We start from the raw sequence: 25,399 nt of genomic DNA on the forward strand, positions 1-25,399 counted from the left end.
TAATGCTTTTATTACCATTTCCACAAAAAGCAGGTTGATATTTCTTGTGGAGATTTATGGTATGCTTATTCTTTTAAAATATACTAGATTCCTATTAATACCAAGTAAGAAATTCTTTTCATGCCATTCCATTAACCATTTACCTTTCATGTCTTGGAAAAGGTAAGCTTCTCTCTTGTTCTTTGTGTTTCCAGCTGTCAAAGCAGTTATTTCTGTTTGGTCACTGGAGTACAAGCCTGACTCCAGCTCTGGGAGAAATAGTGAACCACAAAGGAGGCAAGTTTTGAAGGCTAATAAGATGAGACATTTTAACCTACTAAAAGACATACAAATAAATCCACTCAGTAATGAAGGATGCCTGTGTATAGAATATGTTTCTGAGAATTGATAGTTACAGGTGTAATGACATTAAATTAATAGGTCTTAATGAGAGCTTCAGTCTGACAAAGTACAATCAGGGCTGTTTACAAAGTAACTATGAGCTGTTGTGGCAAATGGAAATGAATTATTTAACTGCATAGCAAGTTCTTTGGCACAGGTAGGAAGCCATTAAATTTGAGAGAGGGAGAACAAAAAAAAAAGCTGTCAAAATATATCTACAGTATAGGAACAGGGAATAGCTTCATGGGAAGTGAAGTTTGTTGGTGACATTTGAAGAGCACAGGAAGTACTGAACAGTCTATGCATTCAAAAACTCAATGCTAAGTGAATTCTGTTGATTTCAAAGTGGCTCAGACAGTTGTGAGACAAAAGAGTGGAGGGAATTATTGAGCAAATTGCACAAAAAAATGGGCTAATAATATACTAAACAAAAATGTTTAGAGGCAGTAGTATGCGATGGTTCTAAGATCACAGAATCACAGAATCCCAAGGGTTGGAAGGGACCTCGAAAGATCATCTAGTCCAACCCCCCTGCAAGAGCAGGGTAACCTAGAGTACATCACACAGGAACTTGTCCAGGCGGGCTTTGAATATCTCCAATGCAGGAGACTCCACAACCTCCCTGGGCAACCTGTTCCAGTGCTCTGTCACTCTTACAGTAAAGAAGTTCTTCCTGATGTTAACGTGGAACCTCCTATGCTCCAGTTTACACCCATTGCCCCTTGTCCTACCACTGGATATCACTGAAGAAAGCCTAGCTCCATCATCCTGACACCCACCCTTTACATATTGGTAAACACTGATGAGGTCACCCCTCAGTCTCCTCCAAGCTAAAGAGACCCAGCTCCCTTAGCCTCTCCTCATAAGGGAGGTGTTCCGCTCCCTTCATCATCTTTGTGGCTCTGCGCTGGACTCTTTCAAGCAATTCCCTGTCCTTCTTGAACTGAGGGGCCCAGAACTGTACACAATATTCCAGATGTGGCCTCACCAAGGCAGAGCAGAGGGGGGGGAGAACCTCTCTTGCCCTACTAACCACACCCTTTCTAATGCACTCTAGGATGCCATTTGCCTTCTTGGCCACAAGGGCACATTGCTGGCTGATGGTCATCCTCCTGTCCACCAGCACCCCCAGGTCCCTTTCCCCTTCACTCCTTTCCAGCAGCTCAACCCTGTACTGGTACATGGGGTTGTTCTTCCCCAGATGCAAGACTCTACACTTGCTCTTGTTGAATTTCATCAAGTTTCTCCCCGCCCAACTCTCCAGCCTGTCCAGGTCTCACTGAATGGCAACACAGCCTTCTGGTGTGTCAGCCACTCCTCCCAGTTTAGTGTCATCAGCGAACTTGCTGAGGGTACACTCGGTTCCCTCATCCAAGTCATTGATGAAAATATTAAACAGCACTGGTCCGAGCACCGACCCCTGAGGGACTCCACTAGTCATAGACCTCCAGCTAGATTCTGCCCCATTGACCACAACAATGGTTAATGTTGATATGACAATAGTGCTTTTAAATCAAACTGAAATGAAATTACAACCATTGCTAAATATAGGGTGTTAATCCTGATTTTTCCTTTTTGATGAATAGGGAGTTTCTTTCTAAATGTAAACATCAATTTCATTGTTATTAAAATGTTGTTCTAATCCATATAGAAAGTATGTCTCAATTATTCAAGTTTTTCAAGAGCAGGTTGCATAAAGCCTGGAGCAATTTGGTCTCACCTCACAGCTGCTTATGCTTTAAGCAGAAGGTTGGACTAGAGACCTCCTGATGTTTCTTCTAGCCTAGGTTTCCTATGATCTTATGAAAATACTAATGCAGCATTGTTCATGCAAATATTTCCAGTATTAATCTCCTGTTGATTTCTTGTAAGTAAAATAAGCAGATTGTTTGTGGAAAACTAGTGGTATTCTGTTGTTGTGGGCATTGCAGTTGTTCTTTCCTATAGTCTTATGTGCCTGCTAAGGTAAACATACTTTCATAATAGAGGCACTCTAAATGGAGATTCTTCCCTGTGAGATATTCCAGTAGGCTTTCACTTTGCTGAACCATGACCAATTTAAGGTATAATTAATGCAGGTGCAATCACTGTTAAAGATATATTTTTTCCAACTGATAGCAGCCCCCTGCCCCTTATTTTTTTCTTCCTCAGATATAATTATATAAATTTATTTTTTTGTCTGCATCGCTTATAAATGCTCTACTGTTTTCTCTTTGCTGAACTGTTGGACTGTCACGCTAATTGGTCTTTCTATCAGTTTCCACAGGCTTGTCATCACTATGAAAGAAATTATATGTACTATTTAAAATTGTCCTTTTACTTCAGTGCTGGCAGTTCTCTGCAGTGCCTGACATTTCTGAGAGAAACAGCCTGGCGCATCTTGGGTTACAGGGAGGAGAGTGTTTAAAATACAGAAAAAGATCTACATGACAAGATGCCTCTTTTTTTTCATCCTCACACTCTTCACTGTTCACACCCCATGAAATCTATATGTAAGATTATGGGATTCAAGTGATTATTGGCCAAGGAAGGCAGCTAAATCAAATTATTTTGTCTATTCCTGTGAGATTTATATGTAAGCAGGCAAAAAAAACACATTAGTCTGAAGTGCTGCATGTAGGCTCTGGTGTATTAGACCATGGTATATAAATGCTTGTAGGAATTTATCTGTGGGAGATTTACACCATCCAGAGTACATTCCTTATTTCAAGGCATTGGTTTGTCCCTAACAGATTAATGAACTATTTTAGAGAACTTGGGATCAGTAGAGCAGAGAGACGAGGTGTTGCAGGATCTGTGGTGACAGTACTTCACAGAAGTGAGTTGCTGCTGGTGCTTCATATGGGAGTTGAGAATGGCATTAAAAATACCTGCAGATTACAGTTGCCTAGAATAATTCCTATTTGTTTCCAAAGTGGATGCATTTATACAAACAGTGTGAGGTATTTGGGGTTTCCACCTAAACTTTGTTTCTTTTTTTAGTTACAACTAAAAAAACCACACAAAAAAAATAGCAAGAAAACAGCATAGATATGTAGCATGGCTAGTAGCGTTGTGTGAAAAAATGTGTACATAGAGACAGAGGAAGAAGAACTCTTGAGTTCATTTAGGAGAAAAATAGAGCAAAAATAAGATCAGGAATAATCATGCACATGCCTGGCTGTTTTTCTACTGAAAATTTCTATGAAGTATCAGCAGTTCTTGGAGACCATAATAAGCTAACAAAATCAACTAGTTTAAGTTTAGTTCAGTTGCACGGTACGTTATTAAAGGAAATGTTAAGAATAGTCTTGTTTCTATAATTCTGAAATTAACTCTATATCATGGAGAAAATGTTTGGGTTTTTTCTTGTAGAAAACTTTTCCTCAAATTCACTTTCTTGCTCTTACTCACTGTCTCTCTTACATCAATATTCTCTGTGAGACTGTTGTTTAATGAGTGTAAAACATTGCTTTGTGAGCTGACCTTAAAGTTCCCTTAAAAGTTTAAATTTATTATTAAATATGTCCCTGGTGGTTTATTTTTAGAACTGGTTACAAATGTTAGACAATCATAGCTCTTCTGACAAAATTGTATAACTGAATCTGTTTCTGGCTAAGGGATACTCCAAGTCAGAACAAGAAAATATGGCAGTGATCAGTGTCCAGAAGCACTGAAGAAAGCAATCATTTAATGAATTAATAAGCTATCTGTATTGTATTGTCAGACACTTTGTTTAGGGCAGCGTTTAAAAAGCACTCTGATTTTGTCCACTCTTCCAATGCTAATATAATAGGGCTTTCTTGGTTGTTGACTACCTACAATTTCAGTTGAATTCTGAAAAAATTATAGGGCTGCCCAATTTGATCAGTAATTTCACTCTGAAGCCTCCTAAAATCTGACAAAATGTGTTAGTCTAAGCTTCTTGTCTCTGTCTTTATTATTTTGTCTTTAAAATAGAAGTGATGTCTAGTAATGGCATAATGCAGATACTGATGAAAATATTGCCTTAGTATTGATTAATATTCATATTTACTCCATCTTTTTTTAAGAACTCTTCTAGTAAGGCAATCTGAGATGTTTTGGCTGTCTCAATCAAAAAGAGCATTTTAGCATAGGTTAGTAAGATTTTATTTATCTCTAGCTCACAGATACTACATCACAGGAAGAGCAAAAATTGATAGTGTTTTCACCTGTGAAAGAATTCATAGGAGAAAAATCTTGAAGAACAAAAAAATCATCTGAAAGTCACTTGAAGTGTTTTGCTGTTCTGTGATACAGAGGGACATGATGTAGATTTGACAGAGGGTAGCAGTAATACCAGAACAGAACAGCAGAACAGAAAAATTACTTGATCATATTTAGGAAAATGAAGAATATATATATGCATGCCTTCTTTAGTGTGTCTGTTGTAGAAATTATCTTGTGGAAACTTCTCTATTGCTGAACTGAGGAGACAGCTAGCTTTTTACCTGAAAGGAAATACGAGCAAAATAATCTGCTTAGTAAAACAAACTAAATAGAGCAAAGTAAATTCCTTTGCCTATAAAAATGATCCAATAAAATATTCATAGAGTATTTTTCTTTTTCAAGAAGTGCATCCTCAGGCAGCACAATTAAATGGGATCACCAAAAGGACATATCTTTGTTAGAATATTGCGTTCCTCAGTAGCACTAAGTGTACAAATTCTGTCTGAAGATCAGACAATCAGTTTTGTCAGCTTTCTCTTTTTAATAATAAAATTAAATTTGTACTTTTTTCATTGAGATAACTTTGTGGCTTGTTTTAGTATTTCTGAAAGGAGGATCGTGTCGTCACTGATAGTGTAGCAACAGGAGTGTTACTACTGATGCTTTCAATAGGCTTTGCAAGCATTTATAGTGTTCCCATTACTTCATGGCTCTGGACAGCTCAGAGGTTCACTGTGTCACCCTAAAGCATACTACCATTTCTTGCAAAACTGAAGCAGCAGAAGTGACTACTTAGTGAGATAAATCAGGAATTTGCCTGTGGTTTAGTTTGAACTCTAGGGAATTACCAATATTGTAACATTTCAAAGTTTTGATCTACTGTTGAAAATGATCTGTTTACAGCACTTCTTGAGGCTGGAATATTTTACATTGTTCATAATTGTTAATAGTTCAGGGAAAATGAACACTGATGTGTAAGGTTAAGTGAGTTGAGACAGGACTTCTCAAAATACCAGCAGGTTGTATGTTTAAGGGAAAAACTGTAACTGTTCATGAAGGCTAAACAGGTTTTATAATGGGCAGCTGAATTCATCAGCAGCCTCAGACTGCAGCAAACTGTGAAGGATGTCAACAAACAACCGGTTCTAGTAGTAAAATGCTGAGTGCATCTCAAACTGTTTCTACTGGACCAAAGCCTGAAGCTGAGAATTTAGGGATTGTTTTACGTTCTTTTAGATGTGAAAAGGCAGACAGAGCTAGCTAGCGTAACAACAGCCATATTAATGGCACTTTTGTCATTGGACTCTCCTTGTCTTGATGAAGTGACATCTTAATTGAAGGGAGCAAGATCATGTTTAAAAATAGATAAACTCTGGGAATGTTTATTCATTTAAGTATTCTCCTTGAAAGAATATTACAAATAAATGTGCTTTACCTGAACATCTATTCATTTTATTATTAAATACATAAGATGTTCAGGAGTTAACTGCAGTGATAAGGAGCAGCTGCATTAACTTGGTGATTTGTTCAGTTTCTAACTATATTCTTTAGGCTTTATTTATGTGTTAGCAACTCTGGAAATTACAAAGCATCCTGAAAAAGAGGACTCATCCAAATGTTCTGCACCAAACCATGACCAGTGTTCTCAAGTTGCAGTCAGATTTAATCTCACTATCAATGACTGTATTCTTATCCTGGAATGTTTTTTGGTTTGGGTTGGGTTTTTTTCTTCATTAAAGGTATCAGTAAGATATGTAAGTTTCTATTGCCTCTTCCTGGTTTTTTTAATCATTTGGGTCTTGTATGTAAAACAATAGCTTAGGCCACCATCTACTCTCATCAGATTTTCCAATTGAATCTTCAGTTCTGCTTAATGAAAAGTTTATTTCCACTCTATTTAAGAAATTATAATTTTGTTGTTGCTCTTCTTTAGCATTTTCAATCATATCTTTAACTCTTTCAATACTATTAATTATCCTATAATATGGGAAGCCCAGTAATCAAAGCAATTTCAATAGGATTTCTATTATAGGTATTTACCTTTCTGGAGATCGGTGGGATTGTACAATTGCATAGGAAATGATCTTTGAACTCAGAATTATTTTGCTCTTCTGTCAAATGGCTTGTGATACAAAAGTAAAGAAAAATTTGAAAATCAAATATAATTATTTTGGATATTTTTGTAGCTTAAAATATTTTCTTCTATTTTGAATGCATGACTAAATAATGCTGCACATAATTTTGAGACAGAAAAATAGTTTCCATAACTTGTCTTGAAAGTGAGTATTAATTGCATTTATTCATTTTTGCATTTCCTTTGCTCCTCTGAGAATTCTGCAATGCTGCATAAAGAGGACTAGATCTCTTCCCAAGTGAAAAATCTGAAGCTACCAAGATACGTGACTCTCTTGAGCAAACAGCAGTTAGATTGCAGTTTTCAGTGCAAGTTCACTTTAATCAATCCTCCTCTTATCAACAGACAGCAAATCGGAGAGAGCTAAAAGACACATGGCAGATGCTCTTTGATTGGAATGACACACAGATTGCTGGCTCAGTAAAAGTGCAATATCATGGTTCAGGCTGTGTGACTTGTCAGAAATTAAAACCAAGTGTCACAGTGGCTTGCTAAACTAATTGACATTGCAAGAAACATATCAAGCCGTAACTGCTTTAATTTCAGTGCATGAAATGTAATGATGCTGCATCACAGTACAATGTATAAATCACTGTGTAGAAACAATAATAATACTGGCTACTGTCAGTAGTACCAGATAGACACAAATTCATGATCTGCCGCTGAAATGTTGAACAGTGTCTTACTACAGATTTCATATAATCAGTGGCTTTATGTCTAGGAGTCAAGCTCTGCTGACAGCTGTTTGGCTTTCATGCACAAGTCTTGCTTGATTCAATAATACTGTCTTTTTCTAAGAACTGTTGTGGGAGTTAAACAGCCCTTCTTTGATTATTTGTTCAGCTGAGAACTGAGAATTGCTGATGAGTAATTCTGGGATAGCTGCTGCAGAATAGTTGGTAAGCTTGCTTGTTAGGATCCTTTCCTTTTTGGAAATATTGTAGACTTCAGATCATAAAATTCCTGACAAGAAAAACTACCTGGTAAGATTTAGGAGACAGAATTAGCTAGAGGTGTTTCATGGATTTGAAGCCAGTCTAGGAAGTAGAACTTGATAGATCAAGAGAGTTCAACTTGGACTCTATGTAGGGCTCTTGGTGTCATTGCCATTTCTTTCTTTCTTTTTTTTTTCCTGAAGTAAAGTTTTTCAGAATGTAAAAAATACTTTTTTGAAAGAGCATAAGACAGAATTTATTTTGACGCTTCTTTGGTATCCCCCATTCTTTCTACAGTTCATTCAACTCTTATGTAAGTCACTTTAGTGTCTCCAGTATTAACAGAGCAGACTTCTTGTGTTAACTTTCTTGATGTGCGAGATAGGTAATTATGAATCAAACATTGTAGTGGTTGGTTTTAAATTAAATGAAGATTGAAAGGATTGTCAGTCAGCACTCGGGGAAAGACATGGCTTTTGAAATGAATCTACTGAAACTCCTTTAGCCCAAAATACTTTGTTTTGGATTGTTATATAGAACATCAGAGTAGTGAAGTATGTGCTTCCCACTGTAGAAACTGCACACATCAGTGATAATTCTACTCCTCAGACACAAAGTTAACATTTGCTTCTTTCTTCTTAGGTATATAATAGCTTTTAATATATCAGAATAGGTTTTGCAGTTTAGATGTATGCATTTAATAATTTATTTAATGGCACTTTTAAATATGTTATCAACAGACAGCTTTTTAAATGTACATGGTAAGTAAATATAGTATTCAGTCAAAATCTTTACTATCAAGTGCTTTCAGAAGGAAATGATTTAGCTTTAAAAATGTCAATCTGGGAAACCTAGTAAAGGATTTTTACAATTTAGGAATAACCATGAAAATTATGAGAAGTACATTTAAGCCAAACCACAAATGAGTTCTCCATTCATTACTGATGAGTAAATAACTAATAACTTCTTCAGCTCCATGCTGCTATCTGTTATAATATGCAGAATATTTGTTCTACTTTTTTTTATCTCCTCCATCGTTTCCTGATTTTAATATCCAAAATGTTTCAGTAGCTGTGTTATATGCCTTAATACAAATGTTGGTGTACATTTTTAATCTGCACTGTCAAATCAGCCCTGTTTTGTGTAACATAGAAAAGTTATGTTTTAAATCTTGTTTTTTCTCACATTGCACCTTATCCTCATGCTTAGAAAAATTCTACATCTGGTTTTGTATTAGACTCCCACTGTCATTTTGGAAGTTCATGAAATCTCTCTTCTTTTTTGCATTGATCCTTTTTCCAACATAAAAAGAGGACCAGCAATACACATCTCACAGTCATTGGCTCATGGGTCAGTTTAGACTTGTGTTCTCATCTTTTTAAACCAGCAACAGTCCCAAACTACTATTTCTTGTTTGGCTTAAAAAAAGCTTTTATTTGAAAGTGTTAATGAGATTAAAGTCTATAGAAGTGTGGGTTTTCAGATCTGATGCCTTCCTGCACAGTATCTTCCCTTGGATTGTTATGTTGATGGTCATTAACTTACAGCTTGGCTGTCTGTAACAATTCTAACAACTCTACAAAATTGAAGTTGAAATCTCTCACTGTATTTATAGTCTCATCAGCTAAAAGTGTTTTCAGACAACCACTGCACAAACATAATGTTCAGGAAAAAACTTACTCATAAATATGCTAATACAAATGAAACAGTTTGTTACTTTTTTTATTCACGTAAGAAAAATTGCATTAAGATTACCTTTCTCTAATATTTGCTGCTCTTCTGTTCATCGTGTGAAGTAAGAAAATTGTGAAACTGAACTTTAACTGATGAGGGAAAGTTAAGTTTGATCTGTTTGATCAGGACAGAATAGGAGTAACCATCTATTTCAGTTGCTTCAATTTCCGTTTGGGGAAAAAAAATCTTTGTGAACAATGCAATAATGAAAGGTATACAAATTAAAATATTTGTGTATTTACAGAAAATACAGTATTTATTTATATTCTATGTTTTGCTTAACTTTGGCAATTCTGATAAAATTTTGTACAGCATTTCAAGCTTCAGGTGCTCAGGGTAACTGATGAACGCCTGTAATTCTATTTGTACAATATGTCTATTATATCTGTATTGTAAATAGTCTGTACCTTTGTAGTTTATATATGAGTATTGATATTCAATGACAGAATCATCATGAGGTTTGGTACTTCTTTCAACTCATTAATTACTGCCCTGTGCTAGGCTTTTTAAATGAATTAACTCCTGTTTCATCTTCATACTTAGAGTAAGCTTCTAACAGTCCCGCCCTGTGATTTGTTAGGATGTGAATGCCTTAACAAAATAAAATCATCCTTTACTAGTCAATTCTATCATCTACTTTTGTTTGCTTGTTTTGCTATTGACAAGATGTTTACATGACTGTTTTGATAATTATCCTTAGAGTAGACAGGGATTTCCATATTTAATCTGAGTTTAACAGACTTTTTCTGTCATATTTCTGATAGATGACAATATTCTTAATCTCAAAGTATAAAGAGTCTTGGGATCCTTCAGGGACACTTTGTACCTTCACATCATCTTTTTGAATTACTGTTTCATTTTGGATTTTGAAAACAGATGCTTCCCTCCTTTGTAAGGAATGAATTGCACCTACGTGACAGGTTTTCCTTTTTCCTGACTACTCACTTATACTGTGAAATATGTAGCTTGGAACACATTTATTTTTAATAATAATTAAAAAGACCCCACAGAAACCAAATCAACCAAACCAGTCAGGGTTGTGAGAGTTTTATAAAAACATTATTTAAGGCATCCTGTTTTGATGATCAGAAACTCTGATCACATCTGAAAAACTAGGGCCAACAGATGACAAATAATTTTGAGTTGGAACACCAGCTCTGTCTCTGGAACACAGTGTGTTTGATTCTGAACTCGAGCCGGGTGGCTTGGCTTTTCTTTCAGCTATACCAGTGCTCCAATTTTACAGTTTTATGTAATTCATTTTTATGCACTGAACCATGCATGTTTAGTTTTCTTCCTCCTTCTCTTTTCCGCTTTTACTGAGGTGTAAAGAGGGAAGCATGTTCTATATATAGGCAATATACTAATAAATGTAGTTTACTCCTTAGAATAGGAATAAAAAGCAACATTCCAAGGAGAGGGGAGAAATTGCTACAACTCATCTACTTTATGTTGTGATATATTAGTATAATGAAGATTAATATATTTTCTTGCTGGCAATATATTACTGAACATTTCCTGGTATCTGGTTGTGAATCAGAACAGTGATGAAGCATAACAGTAAAATTCTTCAGCTGTAGGTGGAACATTCTTGAAAGCAGACTCATCCTGATCGTGAGGGGGTGGGAAGGGAAAGAGATTTCAAATAATGAAAATTGGTCAGATTAGCATAGTTACAAGGTCAATATATTTGGTAGTAAAATAATTGGAAGAACTTATTTGGTGTAACTTGTAATTATGCAGTTTTGTTAATGTTTGTGACATTCTACCATATATTTTCTTAAAATGAAAATGCTTGTAAAATACAGTTATTGCAGGTGCTTCTTAAGTATTCAGGCACACAGATTAATATTTCTTTGCTAGCTGTAATAAAAACAGTTTCAATAGTGGTCTCTCCTTTAAAATATCCAGTAGCTACTGAGAACCAATATTGTAATTTAGGCATTAAAATATTTGTATCTTGCATACTTCACTTTGTTATGCAGTGCTAGAAATTGGTTTGTGGGATATAGTCACCATAGTTTAATATTTGTTCTAAGTTAGGTGGAAATTCTTGTTTTCATGTGCATCAGACTGATGTGTAGATACAGACTTTTATACTCTTACATAGCTGAATCCTGGGGTTGCTGATAATAACAGCAACTTTTGTTGGCTTTCTCTTGAAAGCAGTCTTTTGTAAGCTAACAGTTCTCACTATTTAATCAAATACATGTGAAATATGAGTTCTAAATCAAAGTAGGCTTGGGCCTGGTCATGACTACTGTAGAACAAGCAAAACAAAAAAACAGGTTTTAGAATATTCCTCCTTTTGGTATTTCTTAAGTAATGTTTTACAGTCTCCAATGGTCTGTGATCAGACATACAACTCCTTTGTATATTATTTATGGATGTTTTTCTAATATAGGCTAATGGATAATATTCTGCCTCTGCATAACATGTCTTAAAAAACATAATTTTTATAATTATATTGTGCTCTAAAACACTACAAGGTCAAATATCTCCAAAGTACTGTATGTTAGACAAAGCAAGTCCCATAATACTGCAGATATTTACCCAGATGCTTAATTGTGCTCTCTGAATTGCTCCATTGAAGTAACCAGAGTTACTTCATCTGTAAAATTAAGTAGAATACTAAGGGTCTGTTGCATAGGAACCTCAGAGACTTCCCATTGATTTCAGTGCCCAAGGGAAAGTTAACAGACTTTGAAGAGATTTTAATTTGGAGAAGTGTATGGGTGGTAACTGCAACTTCAGAGATACAAGACCTGATCCAGACCTCTAGTGAATACAGTGGAGATCATGAGATGAAATTCAGATCTTTGAATATTCCGTTTCTTAGAACTCCCAGGGTTCTGCAGTGTTACAGGAATTGCCAAGTGCTAAGCCTCTACAGTTCTTTTCTTGTTTTATTTTTAAATACTGAAATAAGAGCTCCCAAGTCATTCATAAAATGTAAATACCCCATCTTTTCTGTGTTCTCGTTTCTCCTATTAAGTATACACAAGATGTTCAGTACTGTAAAAATAAATAAATCAATCCACTTATAGAAATTCTGAGCACCAATGTTTGCCTTTAAAAACTGTTGCAATAAATAAATGTGCATTTGCATAATTTGGTGGTTTGGTGTTGTTTTGTTTTTGCATATGTATGCTGTCTGTTTCAATGCAAACTTTTTCTTGTTTTTATAATCACAGGACTATACCTTGACAATGTACTTTCAGCAGGCGTGGAGGGATAAGAGGCTGTCGTATAATGTAATACCTCTAAACCTTACTCTGGACAACAGAGTAGCTGATCAGCTGTGGGTTCCTGATACCTATTTTCTGAACGACAAGAAGTCATTTGTACATGGTGTCACGGTGAAGAACAGAATGATCCGATTGCATCCAGATGGGACAGTCCTTTATGGACTCAGGTCAGTATGAATCATTTCTGACTCCTCTCTTTTTATTTTTAGTCAGTATATCATAGCTTCAAATTAAAATATATTCTTTACCTTTTTTGATGCTATTCTTTTTATTGCTGTATTCTGTATAATTTACTATATTCCAGATGCAATTTTAATTTAAATATACTAGGAATGGACAAAGGTTTTTATTCTTATTTTATGTAAATTGTGTGGATAAACTGCCATTTTTACTGCAATTGAGACACTTGTATTAAGGACAGATAAGACTAAATACTATTTTAAAAACTCATTCTGGATTAAAAGCCAGGTTTAAAGCTGTTTCCTCATAGGAACTGAAATAAATACAAAATGAGGATTAGAGGTAAAAAGGGAAGATGTATGACAGCTGAATTGACAGTCTACCTAAATGATACATTTCTGTAAATATTTTTGATTGAATAGTAGATTGGTTTGCATGCTACACAGATGAATCAGTTTTCTGATTTTCACTGAGATGAGGCATGACTCAAAAAGTTTTTCAGCCTGGTGGTATTATCATGTATGACTGTAGGGAGAATAGCAACTGGAGAAATCAGCAGAACAACTTCACTCTGAAAATCTTGGGAACTGGGAAGCTCTTTATTTAGCAATGCTTATAGAAAACAATAATTTCCAAGAAAGTGATTTGCAAATATTCCTGGCAATTCCTGACAATTCCTGACAAAAGATGACTGACAAAATGGTGTGAGCAGATAACAAAATAGAGAGAAAGCATTCTATTATTCTATATTGGGTTAAAAAAAAAAAAGAAAATGCTGCAGAATTTAAATGTAGAATGCCTCATATCCTCATATTTTGATATTGAGAAAAATATGCAATAATAATTTTGGGGAATATTATTCTTAAAACCTCTATTCATGTATTTCTTTAATTTTCTGTTGAAATTTCTATTGTCTGTCTGTAACTACTATGTCAAGACACATGCATTATTAACATGGTTATTTTCTACCCAGCTGTAAAAGAAAGTGGCAGTGTCTTCTAGCTCTTAGGTAGAAACCAGTCTCCCTGAGACTGAAAGAGAGTTGACGAGTGCTCTCACCACTATGCAGGAGACAGCCTTCAAGTGCCTCCTGTCTGGATGAGACCTGGACTCTTGCAGTCTGTGGCAGATGGTGATTCACCGCCAGAAAAAGGGAGTGAAAAGTGTGAAAATGTTCACTTGATAGAAACTTTGGTTTTGAGTGACTCTCCTAATGTGCATGATGCTGATTTCATCCTTCATTGTAGAATATTTTCCACTTGGTGGAAAAAAAAATTGGGCTTTCCATGGCTCCTCAGCTTCCTCTGTGTTTAAGGAATAACACTGCCTTTTACAGCTGACAGATTATTTTTCTACTTAAAAAATAAAGGAAGAAAAATAAAGGGCTGTTATAGTTACTAGCAGAAATAACATTAACTGGCTACATCTGGTACACAGCAAAAGTATGCCTTCTTGAAGTGTGACCACAATAGCAAAGTACCTAAGTGCATTTGCGGGCAGCAGCATGGCTGTTTTTATGAAACTTGAGAGCATGTAGAGCATTTTATTAAAAATTGAAAAATTATTTATTTATTTTTTTTCTCCCAGAAACTGAAACAGCAGATTTCATTGTTAGATCTGTGGCCCAAGCCAAATATTCTCTTATGAACTGCAGAGAAACATTATACCATATCTGACTAAATGAGTTCATTTTGAGTTAGTTTCTGCTCTTTTGTTGCTGGTTATTTGTATTGTGTCCAGTTATGTTTTCGGGGTGAGAGCAGTTCAGGTTTCAGCACAGTGGCTGGGAGCAAGTCAGTCTGGTTTGCTGTTCAATGAACCAACAGATACTTGGTTCCTTGAAATGGTGAAAGTGAAATACAAACCAACTCCCATTAGCTGAATTGGTGTTGATATTGCTTCATTAAGCATATATAGCAAATCAGTCTTAATATGTTTTATGATGTGATAAAGTGAAATCTTGTCTATTTTTTAGCTTTACTTAATTATTTAATTAGATGAAACATTAAGGCTTTGATCCTTTATTTCTTAGAGTTATTTTTTTCAATACTTGCTAGCACTGTATGGTATCCAAAATGGTTTTATAATAATTCTGTATGTTGTTTCTACTGCAGAACTTACAGCTCAAAATAAAGCTATATAGAAGATTTTTTTTCTTAGGTCAGTAGTTTCAGATCAGAAAATAACTTTCTAATGTTCCAGTATACCTCACAGCCTTGTATTTGTGATTATCAGTTCTTACATCCCTTTTAAGACTCTGCTGGGTACATTTCTCTTTGCCCTGTGAGCTCACACAAGATGCATGATGGATGTGAATTCTGCGTGTTTCCTTGTTGTTCTGAAACGACTTGTATGCTGAGGGCAGTAGCAAGATAACTGTCACAGTGGATTCCCCCTACCTGTCACAAAAGATTAGGGGCTGCAATTGTCATGGGTCCAGCTGCAACTATGGTACTTGAACAGCCAAAGAGGAAAGGACACCTCTTTTTTCTTGGAGAGGCAGTGTATTCTGGTGTAGAGGCTGTGCAACATGATTTGAAACATAATAGGTGAGTCCATGGCAAGAAGAGGTCTACATTTTGACTACAGGATATTTAGGAAGTCCATTTTGTTTTCTAGTTGAAGAATAAATAGTCTCTAGCCCTGGCAGGACTGTCTGATTAAAGTTATTAGCTGCTGTTAGAAATAAAACAGTTATTCTTACTTGCATGGAAACTGGGATCTAGTAATGCTGGTTTAACAATAAGAATCTTTCTTTTCATCATTGTACCCTGTGCTATAACTTATTGGCGGTTGGTCCTTGAGGTTGTTTGCTGCACTTAGAGATGTACTTCACAGTGGATATAGTAGATAGGTCACTGTTCAGCTCTCCTACTTTGTATGAATTCACACACTCTGTTCTGAGTGTTGGAGGAAACATAATGCTATTTGTTCTTCCACTGAAAGAAAGAAATTTATGGTTAACATTTTTTATTCTCTAGCTTTTGTAACATAGGTTAAAAAAACAAAACAAGCCAAAAGCAACAACAAAAAAACCCAGCAAATTTAGGGGCACAATAGGTAATGAGACTGGATGAAGAATTTTTCTTTGGTCTCAGTTATTTGGATATTTAAGTTTATTTTAGAAAAATCATGACTGCATTTGTGTGCATGTATTTTTGTAATATATATATATCTCAAAATATTACACTGTTTGGGTAAGAACTGTTAGAAAAGCCATATTATTATGATTTTGAAAAGAAGTACTTCTATTTCTACCTTTATCTTTTCCAGTTTTTAAGATTTCTCTCTGCTTGTCCTTCTCAGGTTATAGCCTGTTTCCAGGGAGGTTTGAAAAGGGGATTGGCAAGGGCAAAAAACAAACCTCAATATTAGTATTGGTCTGTCATAGTTGGATAATTATCCTCAAACCCCTGATTTGTTAATGATCCATGGACAAATTTTTGTGATGCAGTGTAGAAAACCCTCCCTCCTCCTCCTCCTCCTCCTCTTCCTCCTCCTCCTCCTCCTCCTTCTCCTCCTCCTTAGACTCAGTCAAGTAGGTCTTGGAAAGGCTTTCAGGCTAAAATGGCTCTCAAATACTTGTGTGGATGTGGCAAATACACTTGCGGGTAACACAACAGAATTGTATGATTGGCCATATTCTGCTTTTGCCTTTGCGGGACCATGTAGCAATCAATGATGTGATTCTAATGGTCAGGTTTCAGTTTTATAGCTTTTAAAAGCTTTAACTATCTATTTAATCTAAGATTAATTCAAAATTAATATGATTTAAAGTGTCCAGACTAGTGATATTTTTAATGCCCGCTTAGTATTAATTTCCACATATCATCTAAAAAAACCCCTGTGTACTATTACTGTTCTGAAAATCATTACTATTATGGCTGCATTAATTTACTTCAGCTTATACTTGCAGTGGCATATTCTGATTTGAAATGCATGCCACTACATTGAAATTCCTTTAAATCAATTTTAAAATTTTACTTTTGCCTCCCCAAACATCTATTTATAAACATGTAGAAATGTATACACATGCACACTCAGACATATGTATGTTACTGTTAATTTGGTTTCATTTACTTTGATTGCTGTAATCAAATTCGTTGAACTCCAAATCATCTTATTACCAAAATGATAATGTAGAGATGTAACCGTCTCATTTTTTTATGCCCCTGTAGTTCAATTTCTATGTTGGATGTAAGAAGCGGTGATCCCTTAACATTGTTTTTTTGTTTTTCTTAACAGAACCCATGCAGCACATGGTGTCAGATCTGGTTAGATTAAACATTATGAAAGTAAATTTCAGGGAGGCAATTTTGTAAGCACCTGCCTTATACTGTCAGTGGAGGGAGAGAGAGAGAAACAGGTACTAATGAACATAGACATCTATATGGTAGTTATGATGTCCTTGTAGCCTGTCCTATTCACTGCTAGAGGGCATAAGGTAAGGGTGTAACTGAACTGTAACCAATTTCTTACAGAGAATGTGACATACTGGTTACTTTTAGGTTTAGAGGGATTTTTATTTCTGAGGAATAGCTGCCAGCTATTTATGTTTTGGGAAAATGCCTTTTTTTCCTGTATTCCAGTTGCGGTATGGTATTTACAAATACAACTGACTTTTTTTTTCCCAATTAAAAATAAACGTTTTATTTCATATTATTTTCATATCCCATCTGGCAAGAAAATTCTTTGCTGCCAAGACCAGGACATTCAACAGATGATATATTTTAATCACTAAAATGATAGAAAATTGCAACATATAGTCTTAAATAAAGAGTCATTTCAGGGAAAATTGCTATCTGTTGGTGAGTAAGATGACTTGCAATAGGATATTAGTGATGTGACAATGCATATAGAAAAGTAAACTTGGAGGATCAAGATTCAAATCTAGGATAATAATCAGTGTACAGTAGGTTGAGCAAAGCTTGAATGACATATGCAGCCAAAACTCAGGAAAAGACATTGCTTTAACTAAATTTCTGTATCCTGAAATATCTAGTTTATATAATACACACAGCAGAAATAGTTGCTATGATAGATAAGATGTGGTGTTTCTTAAATTTATTTTTGTAGATATGTACATACATATAAAAAAAAAATCCCTGACTTTTGACATCAAATCTGTTCTGAAATGCAGACAGAAAATTCAGCTGTCTTCTGGTTTATTCTGTGTCGTTCTGGGGAAGAATCGCTTCTCTGATTTTTGCAGTCTGTGGAAGCACTGGAAGTTTTCCAGGGTTGGAATGCACCTCTTTGCTGGAAGAGACCATCTGGGTGTTGTGTGTCAGAGTAAGGAAGAAAAATAAGTTTAGAATGCTATGATTAAATATCATTGAATAAGTGGCTGAAGACGAAGATGTTAGATGTAGTTTTGCACCTTTAATAGGCTGGGTTTAGAGATATTTCCTCTTGCGTACGCTTATTCTAGCAGTCCTCAAAAGTGAACTCTGCAACACTGGGTTAGACAATGAGGAATGATGATTACATGGCAAAGAGTGCTCTATACTTTTGTACCTCTTCAGCTGGCTGGTTTTATGTGTTCTGTAACTGAAGCTTGTGGGTGTTTTTCACTGAAAAATAGAACATACACAAGTTCTGATAGTGTCCACATCCTGTGAAGTGATGACATTTCCATCCTTTTTAGCCAAAAGAAAAACATGAAGAAGTAAAACAGTAGTTTTGTTGGAAATGAAAGACTTGTCCCACTTGAAAGCCGAAAAGTTTTAGTTGCTGAGATTTATTTAATATATTGTAAGCTATAAGTTTCTAACCCAACCAGCAATAATTCCTATTTGACTGATATGATCTAGCAATCTCTTGTAAATGTGTGAATTATGTGTACATTGGTCTTGCTTCATCCTGTCTTTATTTCTTGCTACCAACATTGTGTCATGTGAATTCAAAACAGTCCTGGATGCTTGGATTTAGTGTTCTCAGCTATGCCTTGTGCTGCCTGCTCACTCAGCTTCAGCTGCTTGAAAATTTTCAGTGTTGCAAGTGAAATAGCTTCTCCCACACTTTGCTCTATTAAAATAGCCTTGGGCATTTTTGTTGCATTAATAGACTTGTTCAGCAATTTAACTTCTCATTTGCAGCTTATTATCTACAAAATCTGATGGACAGTTTACAAAGCAATTGCCTTTCTAAATGCCTTTAGCTCTTAGAACATACTGTTTGAGAGGTGAATTGTTCACATCAGACATCCTTCAGTAAATCATCTGATCTTTATTTTGCTACTTTTTGCTGTTTCTGACACCACCCCCAGCCTGCTTAATAGGGCTTATTTTTTTAAGCATAATATGGAAGTACATTTTCATTTTTCAGTTTCAGGACCATAAAATCATTTGTGCTAGCTGGAATTAAAATGATGACTTTGGGCCATGCAGACTATTTCAAATATCCTTGTAATTCCTGAGCTTCCTCTGCAAGAGAGATCTATCCTGCCTTTTTGCGACAAAAATATGTTTCCGGATGGTGGACAGAAGTTATTTAAAGACTTTCAATGTGCTTCCATGCTAAACAAAAATTTTTTTCAGAAATTAAGCATTTGCATCTTTCTCAGTTTGGGGATTTCGGAAAGGATAAGAAGGACCTGGGCTTCTTTTCTGGGGAAGATGCTATTTTGGACGTTGTGCTCTTGACTATGGTAACTTTGCAGGGGCAGATGCTTCTGATTTCATCACCTTGCTGCTGCTCTTGGCTGCGCAGCCCTTCATTCAAACTTGTCTAGTCTCAGAAAGAAAAAGAAAGAAACATTATAATGAGGTACTCTGGAGTGACTTAAAAGAAAGCCCTGCAGTGAGATGCTGTTCTGTCACTCTTGTTTCTCAGTTTGAGCACCAGCTTCCTCTTTCAATAGTATCTCGAAGTACTGTTGCCATTTGGAAAAAGAAACATTATTATAAACCAGACATAGCTTCATGAGGGTGTTTAAAAGTGTCATGCCAGGAACATCAAATCATCAGTAAAATGTAATGTAAATTTGAGGCCCAAAAATTTACATGTTAAATGCTTGTTTGAAAAATATGTTAACGATCCTTAGAGACAAGGCCCTTTTACTGTCTCTGCCCCAGTCATTTGGGCCCAGCAAGAAGACAAGGTGTCATGCAGTAACACAGAACTTCAGATTGAAAATGTTTTCTGGAATTAAAAGATTGACATTTATCCTAAAATAAGGAATGTAATGATATAGTAACTTTCTGTTGCCCCAGTTAAACATATACATTTTCTTAATTTTGGATATCATTTCTTGTAATTCTTTTTATTTTAGATAAATATATAACACTAAATTTCCTGATTTGACAATAATGGTATGTATAAGCATTGAAAAGAGTGAGTAAAAAGTGATTTATTTAAGACTTGCTTGAGCATGAGACTCTGTACTGTGAACAAGTGTTTCCATTATGGTAACTGGATAGTTTTTTGTGTTAGTGCTCATGGTCACAGGTACAATTCCTGAATTTTCAGTTGCCAACAATACTGGAAGTCAGTTCACAGTCTGGCACGCAGTTGTTTAGTTTTTCACAAGAAATCAGGTGAATTGGATTCCTGTGTCCAAATTGTCAAGACTGTTAGCGTATACATGCACATACATAAGAACCTTTAAATATTGCGCTCAAGTGTTCAAAGCAGGAGCTTTTTGAAAACAGGAAGAAACAAATGTGAATGTAGTAAAACATTGCCTTGAGTTGAAGTCATGTAGCTGTTGTGAGGACACAACAGAGAAAAATTGTGGAGAATTTTTGAGTACGAAGCATCATCTGCATTAAAAAGGAAGCATTCCCCTCATTCAGTCTCATTGTTTGGAAATCCAAATAGGGCAAGTCAGATACCAGTTCTTGTCTTGCACAGTGCACATAGATCCAGAATAAGGTAAGAAACTTGAATCCCAGTGTGTTGGTTAAGTAAAATAGTTTTTGTTTTATCTATACAAAGTATCATCAACTGTCACGCAAAGTAGTTGTCAGATTCTGTTTTCTTAGTCAGGAACTCAGCACAGAAACAGAACTCCTTTTATTTTAAATGATGCACAAACTGAAGACCTGTATTGTCTTTGTGACATGAAACAAATCATACGCTCCTCTGCCTCAGTTATTCCATTTATTAAATTGGAATGCTAAAACCTGCCTTTTCACAGGGGTGTTGTGAAGATTAATTAATTAGTTTCTGAAGTGCTTTGATCCCATAAAACACTACGTAAGTGTCAAGCATTATTATGAAGAATTATAAAATGCCAGCCTTCATAAGCACCTTGGGATAGCTGTTTTATAGATACAAATCTGTTCCATTCTCCTTAGACTCACATTGTTTGACTTTTCCTACATAGCACAAAATGAGCTAAGTTCAGGAAAGATGCAATTTTTGGAATAAAGAGGAGATCACTTGATGGTCATAAATATCTTTTTCCATTAAGGACTTGTAGATTAAAGATGCATTTTGCTATAGGATTTGGAATGGTATAATTTCAGAACACCTCCATCCACAGCAGGAGGGAGGGTAGTTGAATTTTAAATACCTCCCTTATCTGAAAGAAAACAAAGATATCTTTCTACTTCAGTTCCTTTATTAGATCTTAAGTATGGGATAAGTATTCAAGAGGGTCTTTTCCTTTTATTTTATATGAAATGGCTTTTAAATCATTAGTATGTAAATAATTAATTCAATTAAGCTTAATAAGGGAAAAAGCTTTAAGTCACAAGAATCTTTCCATTAAAAGCCCTATTATCCAAGATTATTACATTGCAATGAAGTGAAAAAAAAATCTGGGTTTTATTGCCTAACAGACAGACTGTGGCATTTAGTCTATATTAGCAAGAAAAACTCCATCAGCTTTAGAACCATGTAACAGCTTAAGTTGCTCCAGGGGTATTGCATATTCTAAAACCAACTAGAGGTCATCAAACATTTAATCTTGAATTAAAATTTAAATATTAACATTATTTAGAATTACAGCGATCTATCCAATTTCCCCTCTGTAATGTCATTTCTCATATTGTTTTAGCCAGTATTTGGTAATCCTGACAATTGAAATTTCACATAGAAAGGACATGTCTAAACTCCAAAAAACACTGATCAGGACTCAGCTCTTGAGATAGATGGTAAATATGTGTATGCACACATATGCTTAAATACATAATATATATTCAATATGTAAATACAGTGCATGTATATACGCATAAAATTCTACTCACACATATTTCTTGTGTAAAATTGGTAAAATCTGAAATGGATGTCATAAGCAGGGGCAGACTCATAGAGCTTAATGAGTGAAACTTGCATTTGCAAGGAAAATAAATATTATGACAGTCTTTAGAGTTAATACCTCACAGTCACTTTCTACTTTTATGAACATTACTGTAAGACATTGTAGAATACTATTTATTAAATGGAAGGAGCTTTTTTTCTTTTTTCCTAGCAAGTGTTTTAACTGAAGGTGCAAGTACTTGGGCATATTTCTCATTCCAGTTAAATACCTAGTTCTAGTGGTGTTTTGTTTTGTTTCAAAGGGTTATCCGTTATTCTTGAATTGAATTTCTGGGAAAAAAATAGCTCTTTTGTTCATTCATTGTTTTGTTATATTTCGTTATTGAGCTCTAAAAAAATGGTAAAATGGTTTCTGAGAAATTAGAATCACCTGAACTAAAATCTAAGTCTTACTTTTAAAGTATTTTTTCTCATATTTCCTGGGTCTATTGCATATCCTTTATTCCTGTGAAAATCTAATTTTCTTATGGCCCTCAGTGTGCAAAACAGCTGAGGAAACCTTTTATTGGAACAATATTTAGTCATGTTTAGGAGAGAAATTAGGGGAAGTTACAAGAAATTCCAGGGTTTTGTTCGTTTTTTTTTCCTCCTGATAAGTTCTCCAGACTCTATTGGTGTGTGTAAACATCTGCAGAAAAGTACTTTTAAGCCATGCTTATCACTGATGTTTATGCTGTAATGCAGGCATTTTTGCATCAGCCATCATTTTCTCTTCTAAATCAGTTGTGTAAGAAAGCAATATTTTTTTTCTGTAGTTCTTCTGTCTGAATAAGCATCCCTAGAACACTCCCTGCTTCTGCTACTCAAGAATCATCCAATTTGAGGAGTGAGGGAACAGAAGAAGTTTGGAAAACTACTCTTTGAAATTCACATGAATGTGCCATCTGTATGAGCAGATGGGAAAAATGTCTCAGGGCCAGGAGGAGACTGTGAGATCAAATCAGAAGGAAAGAACTACAGACAGACATGTTCCTTGTGAACAAAAAGGACCTCAGCGATTATTTCAGTGACATGATCTGGAGCCTAGTCCTCCAGAAATTGGTGTCTCTGTGGCAGAAGAAGTTTTGAGGGCTGTAATCAATACCATATAGATTCCCATGGCATGTAATCTGTGAATACTCTCTTTTCTGGGAGACTTCCAGAAAAGAACAAATGCTCAGGTCTCCAAATTATTCTCACATATGAACTGTGAATACACACTGTGCATTTCACAGGGAGGGTTACCAAATTGCGTTATCCTCCTTAGTTTCTAAATTGAGAAATCATTGTTTTCTCCATATTTATATGGTACATCATTCTTGAGGACATTCTTTATAAAATAAAATTAATTTCAATAAATGCAGACTATGGAATATACATGTCTTCCTTCAAAAATTTACAATTTCTGTTGCATGATGGCTATTGCTGATATTGGATGTCAATTCACAAATGCTGTGAAATAGAATCACAGAATCATCTGAGTTGGAAAAGACCTTTAAGATCATTGAGTTCAACTGTTAAACCAGCACTGCCAAGGCCACCACTGAACAATGTCCCTCCATGCCATGTCTACGCATGTTTTAAATGACCTCCATGGATGGTGACTCTTCCCTGGGCAGCCAGTGCTCGACAACCCTCTTGGTGAAGACATTTTTCCTAAAATCAAATCTAAACCTCCCCTGGTGCAATACGAGGCCATTTTCTCTTGTTCTATTGCTTGTTACTTGGGAGAGGAGACTGACTCCTGTGTCATTACAACTTCCTTTCAGGGAGCTATAGAGAGCTGTAAGGTTTCCCCTGAGCCTCCAGGCTAAACACCTTCAGTTCCATCAGCAGCTCCTTATCAGACTTGCTACCTAGACCTTTCACCAGCTTCATTGCTCTTTGAAGCCGCTCCAGCACCTTAGGGTCTGTCTTGTAATGAGGGGCCCAAAACTGAACACAGTATTCAAGGTGCAACATTACCTGTGCCAAGTACAGGGGGGTGATAACTGTCCTTGTCCCACTGACCACACTTTTTCTGGCCCTTCTGGTTTTCTCATTACATCCTTTTAGCTCTCCTCAGTTGCCTGCATGTTCTTCCAAAGGTCATAAACTCTTCTTTTTTCCCCCAGAGTTCCAGCCAATTTTTCTGTTTAGCTCTGTCAGGCTTCTGGTCCGCCAGCTTGTCTTTCATCACATGGGCATGGCCTGCTCTTGCATCTTTAAGATTTCCTTCTTCGTTAATGTCCATTCTTCCTGCACTGCTTTGCCCTTCACAACTGCCTCCCAAGGGACTCTCAGTCAGGCTCCTAAACAGGCTCAGTCCTCTGGAATTTTAAGGTAGCAGTTCTGCTGATCCCCCTCTTCTCTGAGAATCATAAACTAGTATTTTGTCATTACTGTACCCAAGGTGGCCTCCAACCATCTCAGTACCTACTAGTTCATTGTTCACAAGCAACGGATCCAGTGGGGCACTCTCCATGTCTGGGTCACTCACCAGCTGCTTCAGGAAGTTCTCTTCCATGTGCTCCAGAGACCTCATAGACAGTTTCTCCTCTGCTGTTTTGTATTTGTAGTAGATATCTGGCAGGTTGATGTCCCCTATGAGAGCAAGAGATAGCAATTCTGAGCATTCATAGCTGCTTACAAAATATCTGCCTGCTTCTTCATCCTGGTTGGGTGGTCTATAATAGACTCACACCATGATAGCTGCCTTTTTGGCTGTCTCCCTGATTCTTGCACATAAACACTCAACCCTATCATTACTATCATTAAGCTCTAGATAATCAAAACACTCCCTGATGTACAGGGCTCCCCCACTGCCTTTCCTGCCTTGCCTATACATTCTGAAGAGTTTATAGCCATCCATTTCAGCACTCTAGTTCTGTGAGTCAACCCACCAGGTTCCCATAATGGCAACTATATCGTAGTTTCCTACTGCTCAAAGGCTTCCATCTTCTCATGTCTGTTGCCCAAACAGAGTTAAAGCTTGTAAGTATGTGTCATTTACTGACAAGTGTTTATCCTGAGACTGTATTTTAAAGCTCTGACATTTAAAAATATTTGCTCCAATAATGTATCTTGAAAAGTGAAAGGAATATAAAAGCACATGAACTTTTTATGCAAAAATATCTACTTTTCCCAAAGCCTTGTGCAGGATTGTAAAGGCACTGGGGATTTTAAAGCTAACATTTGCTTCCACTTAGAAAACATAGTGATTGACTTGAACAACCATTGCAAGACAAAGTTAGTTTTACTGTAGAAGGTGTTGCATGCCAGTACTTTGCTAATTTAAAGTGCTTATGAAAAATGTATTTAGTATATATTGAAAATGTTATGGTGTGTTCTCTTCAGAATGCAAAGAAACAAAGGATGAGTAGCTGTTGGGG

The 25,399-nt window shown here is 35.9% G+C and overlaps 1 protein-coding gene across 4 annotated transcripts in view; it reads left to right on the plus strand.

The window, feature by feature from the left end:
* Positions 1-25,399, plus strand: part of GABRB2 (gamma-aminobutyric acid type A receptor subunit beta2) — a 156,319-nt gene that overhangs the window by 45,182 nt on the left and 85,738 nt on the right. For all 4 annotated transcript variants that reach the window (XM_005144970.4, XM_034066857.1, XM_034066858.1 and 1 more), the window contains one exon: positions 12,549-12,769. In XM_005144970.4, coding sequence (XP_005145027.1) covers positions 12,549-12,769 — 221 coding nt within the window. The remainder of the gene's footprint in view (positions 1-12,548; positions 12,770-25,399) is intronic.

The sequence above is a fragment of the Melopsittacus undulatus genome, chromosome 10 (assembly GCF_012275295.1).
Source record: "Melopsittacus undulatus isolate bMelUnd1 chromosome 10, bMelUnd1.mat.Z, whole genome shotgun sequence".
NCBI lineage: Eukaryota > Metazoa > Chordata > Aves > Psittaciformes > Psittaculidae > Melopsittacus > Melopsittacus undulatus.